The sequence below is a fragment of the Halichoerus grypus genome, chromosome 11 (assembly GCF_964656455.1).
Source record: "Halichoerus grypus chromosome 11, mHalGry1.hap1.1, whole genome shotgun sequence".
In the NCBI taxonomy this organism is placed as follows: Eukaryota; Metazoa; Chordata; class Mammalia; order Carnivora; family Phocidae; genus Halichoerus; species Halichoerus grypus.
This window is the reverse complement of record NC_135722.1, coordinates 48,783,562-48,800,710: the sequence shown is the minus strand read 5'-3', so window position 1 is coordinate 48,800,710 and position 17,149 is coordinate 48,783,562. Positions and strand designations below refer to the sequence as shown.

The following is a 17,149-nucleotide window of genomic DNA, read 5'->3' as shown; positions in this document are numbered from 1 at the left end:
CTGAGTTGGGATCTTCCAAGACCAAGTGTATTTTCCAGGCTCTGAAGGACTTCAGTTCCCAATAGAGACACTAGGAAAGAAAAAAGGAAACTCCTGATTCCCTCCACAGAGCAAGAGCCAGGGGAAGCAGAAGGGGATGGGATCTAGAACACAGGTGGAGGGATCCAGTGTGAAGAGGAGGAAGGCTGCCTCTCCTCTGGAATGGAAAGTAAAGAAAGCCAGTTCTCTGAATTTCAATTCACAGTGATCAATTTGCTGAAATTTACCAATTTTGTCAGTTAAACAAAATTTTGTTTCTTTTAAAGTTATTTGTATAGTTTACAACAACTTGCATGGTTGGGCAGATTTTAACTACTTTTGAAGATGTCTACAAAGTGTCAGTTGACTCATTTGAAGTTTACTTGAGCTTAGTTTTAGTTTTAATTTATTTGCAGCTGTTTCACTGAAGTCATTTTGGCATGGCTGGCCAAAGTTCAGTATATTCTAAGTTTTTCCTTCAAATCTGTGACTTTTGGGAATGAGAACTTCTTGTGTATTTTGCTCTGCAAGTGTTATGCAATGACTCAAATGTAAAAAATTTTATAAACAATCATGGTGGAGGGGTTCTATCTTCCAAAATATTTTCAACCCAATAATTTGCCTTTTTAAAAACATTTTTTTGTTCATTGCAATTTTATTCATATATAGATATGGGCTGAAATATGACCATACTGTATTTTCATACTAGTTGGTAGATGGTATTAATAGTTACTATAATAAGTGATAAAATTAATTATATAAATTCTACTATAAACTTATTAGTTCAAGATAATTATTCTGAGATATCATGATGACCATTGATAAATGGGCCTCATGCTATAGTGACATCTAAGAAACAGTTGTAGGATTTCTGCCAGTTCCATTCATATCACAATAGGAAGACTACACTTTAGAAGGATCTCTGCTTATCCTCATCCTTGAGTATATAGTTGTTACTACCTCTAAATAGTTTTAACTTTGATTTTATCTTTTATGTTTAAGTAGTTTTATTGCAATATGATTTATATGCCATAAAGTTCGTCTTTTTAAAGTGTATAATTCACAGTGGTTTTTAGTATATTCATGGAGTTGTTTAGTATATTCACAGTGAATTTAGTAATTCACAGAGTATATTCATCACCATATATTCCAGAGTATTTTCATTGACCCAAATGAAACCCCATACCCACTAGGAGTTACTCCCCATTCTTTCCTCCCCTCAACCCCAAGCAACCAGTAATTTATTTTCTATATCTGTGGATTGGCCTATTCTGGATAGTTCATATAAATGGAACTATACAATATGTAGTCTTTTGTGTCTGGCTTCTTTCACTTAGCATGTTTTCAAGGTTCATCTATGTTTTAGCATGTTTCAGTACTTCATTCCTTTTTATGACTGAATAATATTCCATGGTATGGGTATATCATATTTTGTTTATTCACTCATCAGTTGATGGACATTTGGATTTTTTCCACTTTTTGGCTATTAAGAATAATGGTATGAACATTTATATACAAGTTTGGTGTGTACATGGCTTTTCAGTTCCCTTGGGTATATACCTAGGAGTGAATTGCTGGTATGGCACATATTGTAAACTAAATGGTTAACGTTTTGAGGAAGTACTTGAGGAAATATTGCCAAACTTTTCTACAGCAACTGCACCACTTTACATTTCCACTATGTATGAGGGTTCCAATTTCTCTACATCCTCTCCAACACTTATTATTGTTCATATTTTTTATTATAATCACCCTAGTGGGTGTGAAGTGGTATCTCATTGTGGTTTTGATTTGCATTCCTCTAATGACTAATGATGTTCAGCATCTTTTTGTATGCTACTGGCTATTTGTATATCTTCTTCTGTGGATTCTTTCAAATTTTCCTCTGTCTTTGATTTTCTGTGGTTTATTTTTCTGTAGTTTGAATGTTCTGTAGTTTTCTACAACTAGGTGTAGATTTTTTTTCAGTATTTATCCTGCTTGGTGTTCTCTGAGCTTTCTGGATCTGTGGTTTGGTGTCTGCCATTAATTCAGAAAGTTCTTGGCCACTAGTACTTCAAATATTTCTTCTGTGCCTTTTTCTTTCTTTTTCTCGGGTATTCCCATTTTACATACTTTCTTATTGTTCTAGTTCTTGTTATTTTTGTTATTGTCCCATGGTTCTTGAATATTCTGTTCTTTTTACTCCCACTCTTTTTTCTCTTGACTTTTCAGTTTGGGAAGTTTGTATTAAACCTATCTTCAAGCTCATTGATTCTTCCCTTGGCTGTGTCCTGCCTACTGATAAGCCCATCAAAGGCATTCTTCATTTCCATTATGATGTCTTAAATTTCTAGCATTTCCTTTCAATTCTGTCTCAGAGTTTCCTTCTATTTGCTTACATCATTCATTTCTTCTTTCATTCTGCCCTCTTTTTCCATTAGCATCCTTAGCACATAACCATAGTTATTTAAAATTTCCAGTCCCATAATTCCAAAATCTGTGCCATAATTGAGTGTAGTTCTGATGCTTGCTTCATCTTTTCAAACTTTGTTGCCTTTTATCATGCCTTGTAATTTTTTGTTGAAACTGGACATGATGTAGAAGGAACTGAGGTAGATAGGTCTTTCATGTGAGATTTTATGTTTATTTGACTAGGAGTTAGGCAGTGTTTACCGTGTGCTGTAGCTGTGGTATTGGAGGTTAAAATTTCCTCTAGTGCTCTTGTTTTTGTCCTCCCTGTTGTCTTTGGATTTCCCTAGAGACTCCTTCTTAAATAGGGCCTGAGGCTTGCAGTTCTTTTAGCTCTGATTCCTGTTATTATAGAGGAGCTCTATTGATGTCATGATAACGTGTGGGGGAAGAACTATTCTACAGTCTTTTAATGAGCTTGTGTCCTTGGGCTGTGACTTTCACAAATGCCTCTGAACTTTTCTTCCCCACTTCCCACCTTAGCCTGAGGACAGGAAGGCTAGATATAGCTGAAGTTGGATATTTCCCTTCCTCCATGTCAGTTAGGCTTTGGTAAACCCAAGTTGGTTAGGCTCTAGGAAAACAGTTTCCCTGGAGGGCAAGACTTGCTAAGGAGAACAGAGAGACAGCTCTGTGCATCATTCAAATTGGTTATGTTTTCTGTCCTCCTGCTGGAAGCATGAGGAAATTTTCTCTGATCTTCACAGTGAGAACCTGGTGGGGCTCCTAATTCTTGTCAAATGAGAAAGTGGATATATACCTTCTTCGGAGAAATATCTGTTCAAATACTTTCTCCATTTTAAAATTGGGTTGTCTTTTTATTTTTGAGTTGGTGAGAATTCTTGATATAGTCTGGGTACAAGTTCCTTATCAGCTATATGATTTTCTCCCATTCTGTGGATTGTCTTTTCATTTTCTTAATGGTATGCTTTGGATCATGACAATTTTACATTTTGATGAAGTCTAAGTTTCCTTTTGTTGTGTATGCTTTTGGCATCATATCTAAGAAACCATTGTCTAATCCAAGGACAAATTTACTTCTATGTTTTCTTCTAATAGTTTTATAGTTTTAGCTCTTATATTTAGGTCTACAATCATTTTAGTTAGCTTTCATATGTGGTGTACGGTAGGGGTCAACTTTATTCTTTTACATATGAATATCTAGTCCTAGCATCATTTGTTGAAAAGACTTATCTTTCCTCATTTAATTTTCTTGCCATCCTTGTCGAAAAATAAATCTACCCTAGATGTATGTTTACTTCTGGCCTCTCATTTCTCTTCCATTGAACTATATTCTTATGCCAGTACCACACAGACTTGATTACATTGTAGAATTTTTAAAATCAGGAAGTAAAGTCCTCAGCTTTTCAAGATGATTTTGGCTATTCTGAGTTTCTTAAATCAGTTAGAGCAGTATTTGCATCTTAACAATATTAAGTCTTCAAATTCATGAATATGTGATATCTTTATATTATTTAGGCATTTTTAGATTTCTCTCAATGTTTTGTATTTTTCAGTATATAAGTCTTATACTTTTTTTTTTTAAGATTTTATTTATTTATTTATTTGACAGAGAGAGACACAGCGAGAGAGGGAACACAAGCAGGGGGAGTGGGAGAGGGAGAAGCAGGCTTCCCGCTGAGCAGGGAGTCCAATGTGGGGCTCGATCCCAGGACCCTGGGATCACGACCTGAGTTGAAGGCAGACACTTAATGACTGAGCCACCCAGGCGCCCCAGTCTTATACTTCTTTTGTTAAATCTATTTCTAAGCATTTTTTTCTTTTCAATGCTATTGTAAACAGAATTGTTTTCTTAATTTCTTATTTAGATTTTTTCTTGATAGTGCATAGAAATACAACTGATTTTTGTATACAATTAATTTTTTAAAAGATTTTATTTATTTATTTATTTGTCAGAGAGAGAGAGAGAGCACACACAAGCAGGAGGAGCAGCAGGCAGAGGGAGAAGCAGGCTCCCCACTGAGCAAGGAGTCTGATGTGGGACTCGATCCCAGCACCCTGGGACCACAACCTGAGCCAAAGGCAGAAACTTAACTGACTGAGCCACCCAGGCGTCCCTACAATTAAATTTTGTATACCAATCTTGTATCTTGTAATCTTGCTCTACGCATTTATTAGTTTTAATTTTTTTTGGTGGATTCCTTGGTAATTTCTATATATATAAGATCATGTTACTGCAAATAGAGATAGTTTTCTTCTTCCTTTCCGATACAGATGTCTTTTATTTCTTTTTCTTGTCTAATTACTCTGGTGGAACCTCCAATGCAATGTTGAATAGAAGTAGTAAGAATAGACATTCTTGTCCTGTTCCTGTTTTTAGAGACAAAGCATCCAGTCTTTTACTTTATTTTATTTTTTAAAGATTTATTTATTTGAGAAAGAGAGAGAGGGAGAGAGAACGAATGGGAGGGGTAGAAGGAGAGGGAGAGAGAAACCCAAGCAGACTCCATGCTGAGTGTGGAGCCTGACATGGGGCTTGACCCCAAGACCCCAAGATCATGACCTGAGCTGAAACCAAGAGTCAGAAGCCCAACCCACTGTGCCACCCAGGTGCCTCGCATCCAGTCTTTTAATATTAAGTATGATGTAAGCATGAGTTTTTTTTTTTTTAAAGATTTTATTTATTTGACAGAGAGAGACACAGCAAGAGAGGGAACACAAGCAGGGGGGGTGGGAGAGGGAGAAGCAGGCTTCCCGCTGAGCAGGGAGCCCGACGAGGGGCTCGAACCCAGGACCCTGGGATCATGACCTGAGCTGAAGGCAGATGCCTAACGACTGAGCCACCCAGGTGCCCCAGCTTGAGTTTTTCATACATGTCATTTATTATATTGAGAAAATTCCCATTATTCCTACTTTATTGAATGTTTTTATAATGAAAATATGTCAGATTTTGTCTAATGCTTTTTGTGTGTCTAGTGAGATTACCATGTGGTTTTGTTTTTTATTTTATTGATATGATATGTTGTATTACATTTACTTGCTTTTAGAATGGCAAACCAACCTTATATTCTTGGAATAAATACCACTTGGTAATAGTGTATGGTTCTTTTTCTGTGTTGTTGGATACAGTTTGCTAGTATTTTGTTGAGGAATTTTGCATCTAAATTCTAAGGGATATTGATTTGTGTTTTTTTTTTTTCTTGTGAGGTCTTTTTCTGGTTTTAGTATCAGGGATAATAATGGCCTAGATAATACTGAGTTAGAAAGTGCTGTTTTTAACTGTCTTAATTCATAGATTGGTTTATCAGCTTGATCAAATGGGTATTATCTACTTGTTTTAGGTATCTGAATCCTAAGTGTCTGATATGAGTACCACACAAAAGTGACATTCAACAGTTTGATTGAAATCTGGTACAGAACAGATCTAATAAAAAGACTTTGGTAAAACTAAAAGTAAACTAAGTCAAACTGAAATGAATTGAAACTTTAAAAAAGAGACAGAATTCACAAAGCTATTAAACCTTTCCATGTAACACAATTTCTATAAATTAAATAAATTTTATAATTATATTTTATTAAGAAAAAACACATTTTTGGTGAATTGATAATTTTATCAAATTGGATTTTGGTGTCAAGCTGCAAGTTTGATAAATTTGAAAAATTTGATGAATTGACTTTTGGGTAGCTTGGTTGTTGGATGAATTGTCTTCAGTAAATAGGTTTTCAACTAATTGCCTAGTGCCTGGATGCAGATAAGGGTCAGGAGGGTAGAAATTGAGAAGACCATGCCTGCAGCTTCAATCTTTTTTTTTTTTCTTCGATAAGTATGAGGTGAAGTTAAGTGCTGTTAGCAAGAGATGAAGGTTATACAAAGAGTTTAAGAAAAGCAGAGAAAGTCTGCAGGAGTGAAAGAGATGACAGGATTGAGCAATCCAGGTTTGTTGTGTTCATGGTCCAGCTCTGTTGGTTCCAGTTCCAACAGTTGTATGATATTTTTTCCTAAGAGCTCTCAGTGATGAGGGCATAGGAGAAGAGAAATCTGGGATTGGTAGGTAGGTAGGAAAGAAAGACATGGGATTGTATAGGAACTGTCATGAGAACTGATGAAGTATTGGATCATGACATCCAGGCTGGGCTGAAAAGGAAGAAAGTCCTGTTACACAAAGGGAGAGAGAGCTCAAAGGACTAGAGCTACAAGATGTTGAAAGTTTGATATATGTGCAAGGGGATGAGAGAGCCAGAGGCAAGAAGCTGGATTTAGAGAGCGAGCTTCTGGAGGTAAAATATCAGGGGTAAAGTAGATCTGGTCATGAAAGGGTCAAAGGCCTGGTAAAGAGAGTGGGCTGGAAGGATGAATTTCAGGAGAGAACAATGAAGAACTGTGGGGTCAGAGTCTTGGATGGGGTATCCAAATGGATAGAATGGTAGTAGGTCTTGGGATGGTGAGCAAGACTCTGGACCTAAGACTTCACTGAATGTGTGAGTGATCAGAAGCTGTCTTCCCCCCTCTGTACCCCCAATCAGCCCAGCATGAATGACCCAGCCTGTTATAAAAAAAGTTTGGGGGTAGCTGGTTCTCATTGTTTGCAGAACTTCTCCAGAGGTGCTTTTGACCATCCTGCATTTGCTTCTATCTCTGCTACTTCCATGTTGACTTCTGAGTCATGTTTGAATTTATGATATTCTGTCTGTCTGCTCTAGCCCATCACGTTAGGTCTCTGACTGATTGAATTTAATTATTCATTTGTACTAGCATATTTTCTCCTCAAAGGCAGACATAGTCAAACCTCAAGCTTGCCAACTGACTTCATTTAGGTTGTTGGGTCAGCAGATGCTCTAGGCATGCCTTAGTAGCTTAGGCCAAGACCATCAGAAGACCATCAGGAGAAGGTGGTACAACCAATACTTTGAGTCCCAAAAGAGAAAGAGCTTTCAATAAAGGTAGAAGAGCCAAGGAAGCCACAATGGGGAATGAGAAAGCTCTTCCCCCCACCCCTTTGCCCTCAACCCAAGATTTTTTACTTTTCTCTCAATTTATATATACTCTTATGTGTCACCATACCTAAGACTTGGCAATAGTACTTATCATAAAATTGTCTTAGTCTGTTCATAATAAAATACCACAGACTGGGTAGTTTAAAAAAACCAGAAATTTATTTTTCACAGTTCTGGAGGGTGGGAAGTCCAAAATCAAGGTGCTAGCACAGTCAGGTTCTGGGGAGGATCCTCTTCCTGGTTCATAGCTGGTGCCTTCTCAGTGTGTTCTCACATGGTGAAAGGAGCAAGGGATCTCTGTGCGGTCTTCTTTATAAGAACACTAATCTCATTCATAAGGGCTTCACCATAACCTAAGCACCTCTCAAAGGCTCCATCCCCTAATACTACCATATGAGCATTAGGATTTCAACACACAAATTTGGGGGGACACAAACATTCAGACCATAGCAAGAAATGAATACATTAACCTTCAAATTTTACTTTTTAAATCTGCTTTCTTCTCAAGTTGCTGGTATATCTCTGCCTGATTTCCCCTTTTCATTGTCACACTTCTCAAGTTATCTTTAGGGTTTTTGGTTTTGCCTCTCTCAAGAGACTGCTCTATCAGAGGTCAACAGTGAACACCCTAATTTCCTAGTTCAATGGCCAAAGATACTCATTAGTCCATTTTTCTGGAGCCTGGCCAACATTAGGTTCTGAGAATACAAAAATTATCTAGTGTCTGCCCCCAAGAACTCAATCTACTGAGGGAGATAGACACAAATGGGTATTTTTGACACCCTCTTTGTCTGGATTTTGACACATCAATGTTCTAGTTGTAGTCCTTCTTATTACCCTCCTCAGATGGTTTCTCTTTCTCTCTCTGTCCAGCCTTTGAATGTCAGCTCTCTCGGGTCTTCTTTCTTCCTTTTTCTTAAACATTTATTTATTTTAGAGAGAGAGCGAGCAGGGGGAGGTGTAGAGGGAAAAGAAGAGGGAGAGAATCTCTAGTAGACTGCCTGCTGAATGTGGAACCCCATGCAGGGCTTGATGCGGGGCTCAATGCCGGGCTGACGTGGAGCTCCATCTCATGACCCTGAGATCATGACCTGAGCTGAAACTAAGAGTCAGACGCTTAACTGACTGAGCCACCCAGGGGCCCCTCTCCTAGGCCTTCTTTCTCTTACTGTGTATTTTTTGACTGGGAAATCTCATCTGGTATAATTGCTTCAACTCCCATGTATGTGGGTGACTCTCACATGTGTATTGTTAGCTTACACATATCCTCTGATCTCCAGAATAACTGTTCAAGAGACAGCTCCTTAACAGAAATATGTCTACAACGAAGTTCAGCACAGTGATCTCAAATCCGCTTTTCCTCTGCTATCCTTGTTCTCTGTGAATGTAATTACTCTACCCAATTGCCCAGGTAGAAACCTGGTGTCATCCTGGATTCTTATTCTCTTTCCTCGTGTAATCACACACAATGTCTAGTCTGTTCTGTCTCCTCTAAAACTGTCTGGTCTGTCAGCTTCTCTCCATCTCCCCTGCCTCTGGCCTCATCTAGTCTTCCATCAACTCCCTCTGGATTCCTTAACTAGCCTCCTATTTGGTTTCCTTGCTTCTAGTCTTGCCCCTCTAACCCATCTTCCAATCTGATGCACAAATGATCTTTCTGAAATGTAAATCTGATCCCTTTTCTCCCCATTTGAAAATCCTTCAGTGGCTTTCCCTGGTCTTCAGTATAAAAACTAAGCACTTTATCATGTCTTACAGGGCCCTTTGTAACCTGATCTTGCTTGGCTTTCCTGCTTCATTTCCTCCACTTCTTCCTCAAATACTAAGTCCCAGCTGTACCAAATTACTTATTTGGAATTTCTCAACCACTCCATGTTGTTTCATAATTCAGTGCACTTATACCTGCAGATCTTGCTGCCTGTAATATCCTCCCAGCTGATTTCTCTCCCCCATGCTTAATGAATACCTATTCATTCTTTAAAATTTAGCCCTTGCATTGTTCCTCTGAAAAGTTCTACACGCACCTTCTTTCTTGGTACTTGGTATGCCTGTGTGCATCACTTTCATAATACCTGTCTTAACTATGTTATACTTATTTGTTTATGATCTTGTCCCTCCAGTTGGCCTGTTGGGTCCCTTACTTTCTATATTCCCATAGTGCTTTGAATGAGAAAGATTATGCTTGCTAAATGGATTTGATAATTATTTTTTGAGTGATTCCTATGCACAAAGAAGACACTGTACTAGGTACTGTGTTGAATTTTGCAGGTTTTCTTGCCTCTCTTAAAGGCAATTTCTCAGTCTTCTTCATAGCTTCTGTATCCTGTCTGTCCCATAATGTCTGATCTCAGCCTCCTTTCCTTCTACGTATACACTCTGAGTCACCCCATCCATTTCCTTAGCTTTAATTGCCAACAACTCCCAAAATATGTTCTCCCAGTGAAGAACTCTTGCCCAAGCTCCAGATGCTCTCAGGCATCTCAAACTCAGCACAGACAAAAACTAAACTATTTTTCCTTCTGGGACAAAAGAAAAAGATAAATGTAAGAAAGATCCTGAGATCATATAAAGGAAAAGCAAATAGAAATTAAGTCATAACAATGGCAGAAAGTTTTCAGTGATATCTTTAGGTACAGCTTTTGTATTTTGTATTTCTCCTTGAAGGCAATAGCAGTAAAACTTTAATGCTGTGCTTCTTGTGCTGGGCTACACAGTAGTGTGTCAAGGTCTATGTGAAGCCACAGTGTGAACAAGCTCAGCTTCCTAGAGCATCGACTTTGACAGAAAGCTTGTATGTGTGTAATTTACAATATTTAACTTGTAAGAATGAAAACCATTTTTTTTATATTAAACACATATTATGGGACAGAGTGAAAATGTCAGAAAAGTTTAAACTTTTTTTCCTCCAAATATAAGCACACAGACCATTTCTATTAAGGCAGCTCAAATTTAACTACCAAATTCATGTCCCAGGGTTAGAGGAGAGCTATAATATGCCCACGCATTTAAGGGCATAGAGAGGAAAAGCCTAAGGGTACAGACATTACCCAGCAGTGAACAATGGACAACCAGCATTGCAGGAAGTTCTTTTTCAGATGAAGTGGGAGGAAACCGGGGCAGGGAGGAATTACTGAGCCCAACCAAAATGCAGAGCTAGGCTGACAAACTTAGTACAACACACTGATTCAGTCAATAGACATTTATAGATGCCCATATTGTCCCACATTCTCTATTGTGTGGCACCAGAGTAAATTAGATGTGTCTCCCCACCCCCAAGGAGTTCACTATCTAGTAATGGGTGCTGAACAATGTAATTGTGCCATTGCTACAATGAAGGATGTACAGCATGAAACTGGACCAGGGGAAACATGCCTAGCTTCGATTGGGGGAATTCAGAGAATACTTCTCAAAAGAGGCATCATTTCAGCTTTTGGCTAAAACTTGGAAAATGTATAGGTGTCTTCTGCCTGTAGGTTGGCTAGAAATATTTCAGGAAGTTGGGATATGAAATGTGTGGGAAATGAGTTAGACACACACATTCTTTTTTTTTTTTTTTTTTAAAGATTTAATTTATTTGAGAGAGAGAGAATGAGAGAGAGCACATGAGAGGGGGGAGGGTCAGAGGGAGAAGCAGACTCCCCGCTGAGCAGGGAGCCCGATGTGGTACTCGATCCAGGGACTCCAGGATCATGACCTGAGCCGAAGGCAGTCGCTTAACCAACTGAGCCACCCACGCGCCCAGACACACACATTCTTGACAGTCATCATGAGCATGTAAACCCCTGGAGAGCCATTTCTTTAGTCTTGGTATACTCAGCAGTGTAGCTGAGCACTGTCACTGTATAGTACCATGTTTACTGGTTTTGTAAAGTTCAGCTAGAGTTGACATGGCTTACTCCTCCTCACTTAATAAACATATATTGAGCACCTATGATGAATTTGGTCCTATGGTAGGAATAGAGTTATCCAGAAGATTGAGGCCTAGGTTCCTGGCTTTGGGAGCTCAGCTGAATGGAGTCGGTGAAGCAGACAAGCACTTGCAGGACAGTGTGATGAATGCTCTAATAGGCATATGCCCAGAGGACTGTAACTGCACTCAGGTGGGGACCTAGCCCTGTTTGGAGGGTTGTGTGAAGTTTCGAGGTAGCCTCAAAAAAGTGACTTCTGAGGAGAGAATCGAAAGATAAGTAAGAGATAATGTGACATAGGGCAAGCTATACTAGAGGCAACCTCTACTAGAGGCAACCTCTACTAGAGGCAACCTCATGTACAAAGGTCTGATATGTTTAGAGAACAAGTAGTTTCCTATGAAGGGTGGCAGCAAATAATGGTGGAAGAGGCTGAGAGGTGGCTGTGCCAGGCCATAGAATGCCTTTGTGTCATGAGAAAAATCTGGATTTTATACAGCAAAGGCAACAGTGAGTCACTGTAATAATGGTTCAGATCAGTGTTTTTCAAAGAGCAGGTTGTAATCCATTAGTCAGTTGTACAATTATTTTGGTGAATTGGGATTGGCATTTAAAAAATAGTAACTAGAGAAGAGTTGACAGTATTAGTGTGCATCATATTTGTTAAGGTAAATAATGTTTTGTGATGCTTTTGTTTCAATTACATATATGTGAACAGTGTTCTAATGTAAAGAATTTTTTGATCTGTGGGTTTTGAGAAACACTAGTCTAAAGGTTCAGTGGCACAAATTAATACCTCAGATTACTTTTGTAGCAATTAACAGAAAACCCAGTGCAAGTGGGAATAATCACTAAAGATTATTACTATAGAGTTTCTTCTAGTTATTCTGACCTGACATTCTGTGTCATCTTCAGATTAAAGCCAGTTCCCCATGGCTCTCAGAATAACATGCTACCTTATTCTTATCCAGTCAAGTAGAGACCAGATTCTTATTGCTTCAAATTAATTTATGCCCGTCCATCCCTGAACCCATTAAGGGCAAGGGGATGGAAATACTAGGACTCCCTTAGACTAATGAATGTTTGGGAACCAATTGCTGTAGCTGTAGGGAACTATGATGCAATGTGGCAAATTCAGTGCATTATGGAAATACTGTAGCAGGACCCAGGTTTACAAAGTAATGAATTTAGGTGTGGGGATGGTCAGAGGAGCCACCCAGATGCCAAGAGTCTGTGTACAAGTTAGGTAGGTGAAAGGGGGAGAGTTCTCTGGGTGATAGAGACTGCATGAACAAAAGGTGATAAGGGGAGCTGTGTATAGGAAAGTCAAAATAAGGACTTCCGCACTTCCTGAGCATAAAACTAGAGGCAGGGAAGTAAATGGAGTAGTGAACAGATGCCTAGTCACCAAGGGGATCATGGTAAGGAACCAGGATTCTTTCCCCATAGGAAAGGAGGATGCACTGGAGATCATCAAGCAGAGAATTAAGACATCAGATTTCTATTACTTCATCTGCAGTGGGAAGGGAGGAAAGTTAGGAGGCTTTTGCAGTAATCCAGGATAGAGATGTCTTGGATTTCAGGCTAGGAAGAGGTGACTGCAGATTTGAGAAACATTATGGAAAGAAAACCAAGGCTTGCTCATTTGACTGTAGAGTGAATGTAAGTAAACAGTGCCTGGCTTTTGCAGTTGTGTCTCCTTTGGATATTGGGCTTATATTGTGTCACTGATTTGTTGAGGCTGGAGTAAATTTGTTATTTTTTGAAGGAAGTGGACATAGCTGTCAACCTTGCCATAAAGAACCGGAGCCCAAGGGGCGCCTGGGTGGCTCAGCCGTTAAGTGTCTGCCTTCGGCTCAGGTCATGATCTCGGGGTCCTGGGATCGAGCCCCACATCGGGCTCCCTGCTCAGTGGGAAGCCTGCTTCTCCCTCTCCCACTCCCCCTGCTTGTGTTCCCTCTCTCGCTGTGTCTCTCTCTGTCAAATAAATAAATAAAATCTTTAAAAAAAAAAGAACCGGAGCCCAAGACAGAGAACCTTTGGAACTCCAGTGTATCTGGGCCCCTCTTGCGGGGGGGTTGGAATTTATTCAAGAGATGCTTAGATGGATTTGAGGGCATAGTGCACTCAAGTGAAAAGTTACCATTTATAGGCCAGATTAGAAAACTGATACATTGTTGTTTATTTCCCTTATGCTATCCCTGAGCCTCTAGTAAACATTTTAGGACTCATATAGTCTTTTATGGGCCAAAATATTAAAGATGCAGTGTCCCATGAGGCCATTGTGGCAGGAGAAGTGGCGCTTTAGATTGTGAGCTCCTTAATGGCAAAGGTTGTTTCTTCTCATCTCTAGATCCTTAGTATCTAGCCTAGGGCCTGACATACGCCAAACACTTGATAAAGATTGTATTCCTAGTGACTAAAATGATGCTAGATACTAGCAGATGCTTATTAAGCATTTAAGGAACTGTTGAAAGCCCCAAAGGGAGGTCTGTTTCTGGGGACTAAGAGGAAAAGCTATGAGAGTTGAGCCATAACCCACCTATGGTAATACTTAACAGATGTAGTTTTAATTTTAAAGAAAGTACTTTCTCAGGGCGCCTGGGTGGCTCAGTCAGTTATGACCCCTTCGGCTTGTGTCATGATCCCAGGGTACTGGGATCGAGCCCTGCATTGGGCTCCTTGTTCTGCGGGGAGCCAGTTTCTCCCTCTCCTCCCCGCTTGTACTCTCTCGCTGTCTCTCCTCTCTCTCTCTCAAATAAATAAATAAAATGTTAAAAAAAAAAAAAAAGAAAGTACTTTCTCTAGGAGTCAGGGATGACTCCCGAGATATCTAGCTGAGGTGAATGTTCATGCCAAGAGGACAGGAAGGGGGAGGACAGGAAGGGGTGAATTTTGGGGAAGCATTCAGAATTGTAGGTTTTTGGAATAAATGCTTTGAGTGTCTACTATATGTCACTCAAAATATGTCAGAAAGAGCTTTCTGGCAATAGCGTGAAGGACAAATTAGAGGGAAAGAGATGGGAGAATCCTGTTGGGAGCAGATGAATCTTAAGACTCAAGCAGCTGCAGGGAAAGAGAACAGAATAGCTCTGTCCCTGAAGCTAATATCTACCTGCTAAACCAGTGACCCCTTCCACCCTCACCCTTACTTTCTGACAATGGTTGGGTTTAGCAGGCCAAATAAACTCTGAAGGTCCAGCCTAAGATAAAATCTTTTCTTTTCACTGTACTAGAGATATGGGAACTGTCAGGCCTTGCTGCCAAGTGTTCAGGCAGGGATGATAGTTCCAAGTCTTCCATGACTACTATCCTAGTCAAACCTCTGAGCCTGAGGCATGGGCAGCCTGGCTGGGCTAAGTCTGGCTTCACAATAATTAGTGGATATCAAGGAGCTTCCTACTTCTCATATGCTCTGGCCATTCTGAAGCCGGATTTCCCTTTTCTGAGTTCCCAGAGAAGCCCAGTTTTGACAACAATAAAAACTTCCAGGAAATTCCCAGCACATTTAACCCTCCTCCCACCTCAACTCTCTCTTTATTACCCCACCCCCCACGCCCACTCCAAGAGGAAGGATCTTATCCTTTACTGAATACTTCCACCCCCTTGGCCAGGAAGGTGGTACATCTGAGTTCTCAGATCCTCTCTTCTGAGGCCTATTTGGGGCTGAGGGGAGCACATGAGGGTAATACGTGATCCTGCCTAGAAACAGAGGAATAGTTGTAGTGTTCCTTGAAGTTTCCTAAGGTACCAGATTATTATGGAAGATTCAATTCTAGATGTTCACTCTCCTAGCCTGTCAGGAAGTAATCTAAGAAAGCCCAGGGGCTCAGTCTCTATGCTAGATGTCAAAAATCAATCACCTTTGGAGGCCAGTTTGGAATTATAGGATATAAGCCCCATAAAAACTGGCATTAAGAAAAACAAAACTGCTAACCAAACACAACTCAGAATAAGAGCCAGAAACATAAGCAGTGAATTTACTAACCCACGGAGACTGAGCATTTGGATAGTTCTCATTCTCCAGAAATCCCAAGGGTAGAAAAAAAAAAACATCCATATACATACATATATTCATACAAAGAATTTTATCTACTGCAAAGATATGATTATCTGGCTCCCCAGAAGCTTCTTGTCTCCATTAAAACTGTCCATTAACAACTCTAGCTCCAGTTCTTCTTAGAGATTAAAAGAGCTCCAAAGACCTGTGATCATGGGCATTGATGAGTGTGCCACACACCCTCTGGCTCCAGTCAGATCCCTGGTGTTTGAGCTGTGTGGGCGCCGTGGATGCTTGCTTTCTGGTCCTGCCGCAACCCTTGAAGCAGCTGGTTTAGAAGTGTAAGGTTGCTGTCTCTGCGAGGCAGGGGCAGGGGTGGGAGGCAGTTCCCTTTATACTCGATCACTGCCATCTTGGCCCGATCCTGCTTACTCCGATTTGGGATCTGCAGCATTCTCGTGTAGCCCCCATTCTGACCTTGGTACCGAGGGGCCAGTACTTGAAACAACTTTGGGATCAAGTCTTTCTCCTAGAGCGGGAGAGTTATCCAGGAGAGAGCAGAGTCAGGCACTACTGCGGAGACACATTAAACTTTCAGCACTTCCAAAAACAGGGTCCAAACACATTCACACAAAACTCTTCCATCCCCTAACGTGGTAGCGTCAAAGTTACACAGAGGGGTTACAGGCAATTGTGCAGGTTGGTTCACGTAACATTCAACTAACTTAAGTCACACGTTTCTAATTTAGTTCACAACATCTGTCTGTAAGTGAGTGTCTTAGCTTAATTCTGCCCAGTTCCCCCTTCCTCTAACAACCCCCTCCCCCACAGGGAGCAAAAGATGAGATTTGGGAGGGAGATACGATGCACTCACCGTAAGCCAGAAGTCAGCCATGCGCATGGCTTGTTCGTTGGTGTCTCCCAGCTTTCCATAGTCGATGAGCTGAGGGGACATAACATCACTGATCCAACCCGAGTGAGAAAGGAGGCGCAATCTTACTTCTCTAATGCGGGACCGCAACCCATTCATTCCACCAGCAAAGCATCCCTCTAATTCAGGCCACTCCTAACTCCGCAGCTCTAACTAGTCGTCCATTTGAGGGGCCGGAGGAGAGGGGTCAACTCAGGGTACCAGGGGATTCAGACTTTGGGCGGGGATTGCCAGGGCTATCCCACTTGTCCCCCAAGTCCAGCCGCATCTCAGGCCTGATGCTCCTGGAGGACAGAAGGGTCCCGCCCCCAACTCACTCGCCTTGCGTGGCCCCGCCCCTCACCTTCTCGGCGTAGCCCCTCATTTCGTCCACGCGCGCCCATGACGCCTCGATGCGTTCGTGTCGCACCAGGCCGGTAAGCAAGTTCCGCAACAGGTGGATGCGGGACTCCGGACCAAGGCCCAGACGGCGGAATACACGGCCATGGGAGATGGCGGCGGCGACGGACAGCCGCATATTTCCTAACTTCCCTCCGCCCCTGTGAGGCCGGAACTGGAAACTCGAAGGGAGACGCCGAGGAGACGGCTTTGGAAGGACGCATGCGCCGTACCTAGGTGCGTGGTGGACGTGTTTGCGCATGAGTATCAGAGCCTGCCTCGTTGGCAACCTGGGGGAGGGCGGAGAAGAGGTGTTGGCTTCTTCCAGAGGAGGAGAGCGAGGCGGGCCTCGGGCACTCCTTGTCGCTCCGGGGAACCAGGCGCCCCCTAGTGTGGGACGAAGCGGCCGTCGAGTTTCTCTTGGGCTGCGTCAGTCATCTTGTGGCCTCTAGGGCGACAGGAAGCGCCGCGGAGCCTGCTGGGAAAGTGAGTATCTGAGGGGAAGGC

The 17,149-nt window shown here is 41.3% G+C and overlaps 1 protein-coding gene across 1 annotated transcript; it reads right to left on the bottom strand.

Moving 5' to 3' along the window:
- Positions 1–15,299: 15,299 nt before the first annotated feature.
- On the bottom strand, positions 15,300–16,886 carry MRPL17 (mitochondrial ribosomal protein L17). Its single transcript, XM_036095964.2, has 3 exons — positions 16,608–16,886; positions 16,208–16,276; positions 15,300–15,862 (listed from the first exon to the last, which is right to left on the bottom strand). The coding sequence occupies exons 1-3, from the start codon at positions 16,779–16,781 to the stop codon at positions 15,587–15,589; spliced, it is 519 nt and encodes a 172-aa protein (XP_035951857.2). The 5' UTR covers positions 16,782–16,886; the 3' UTR covers positions 15,300–15,586.
- Positions 16,887–17,149: the final 263 nt, after the last annotated feature.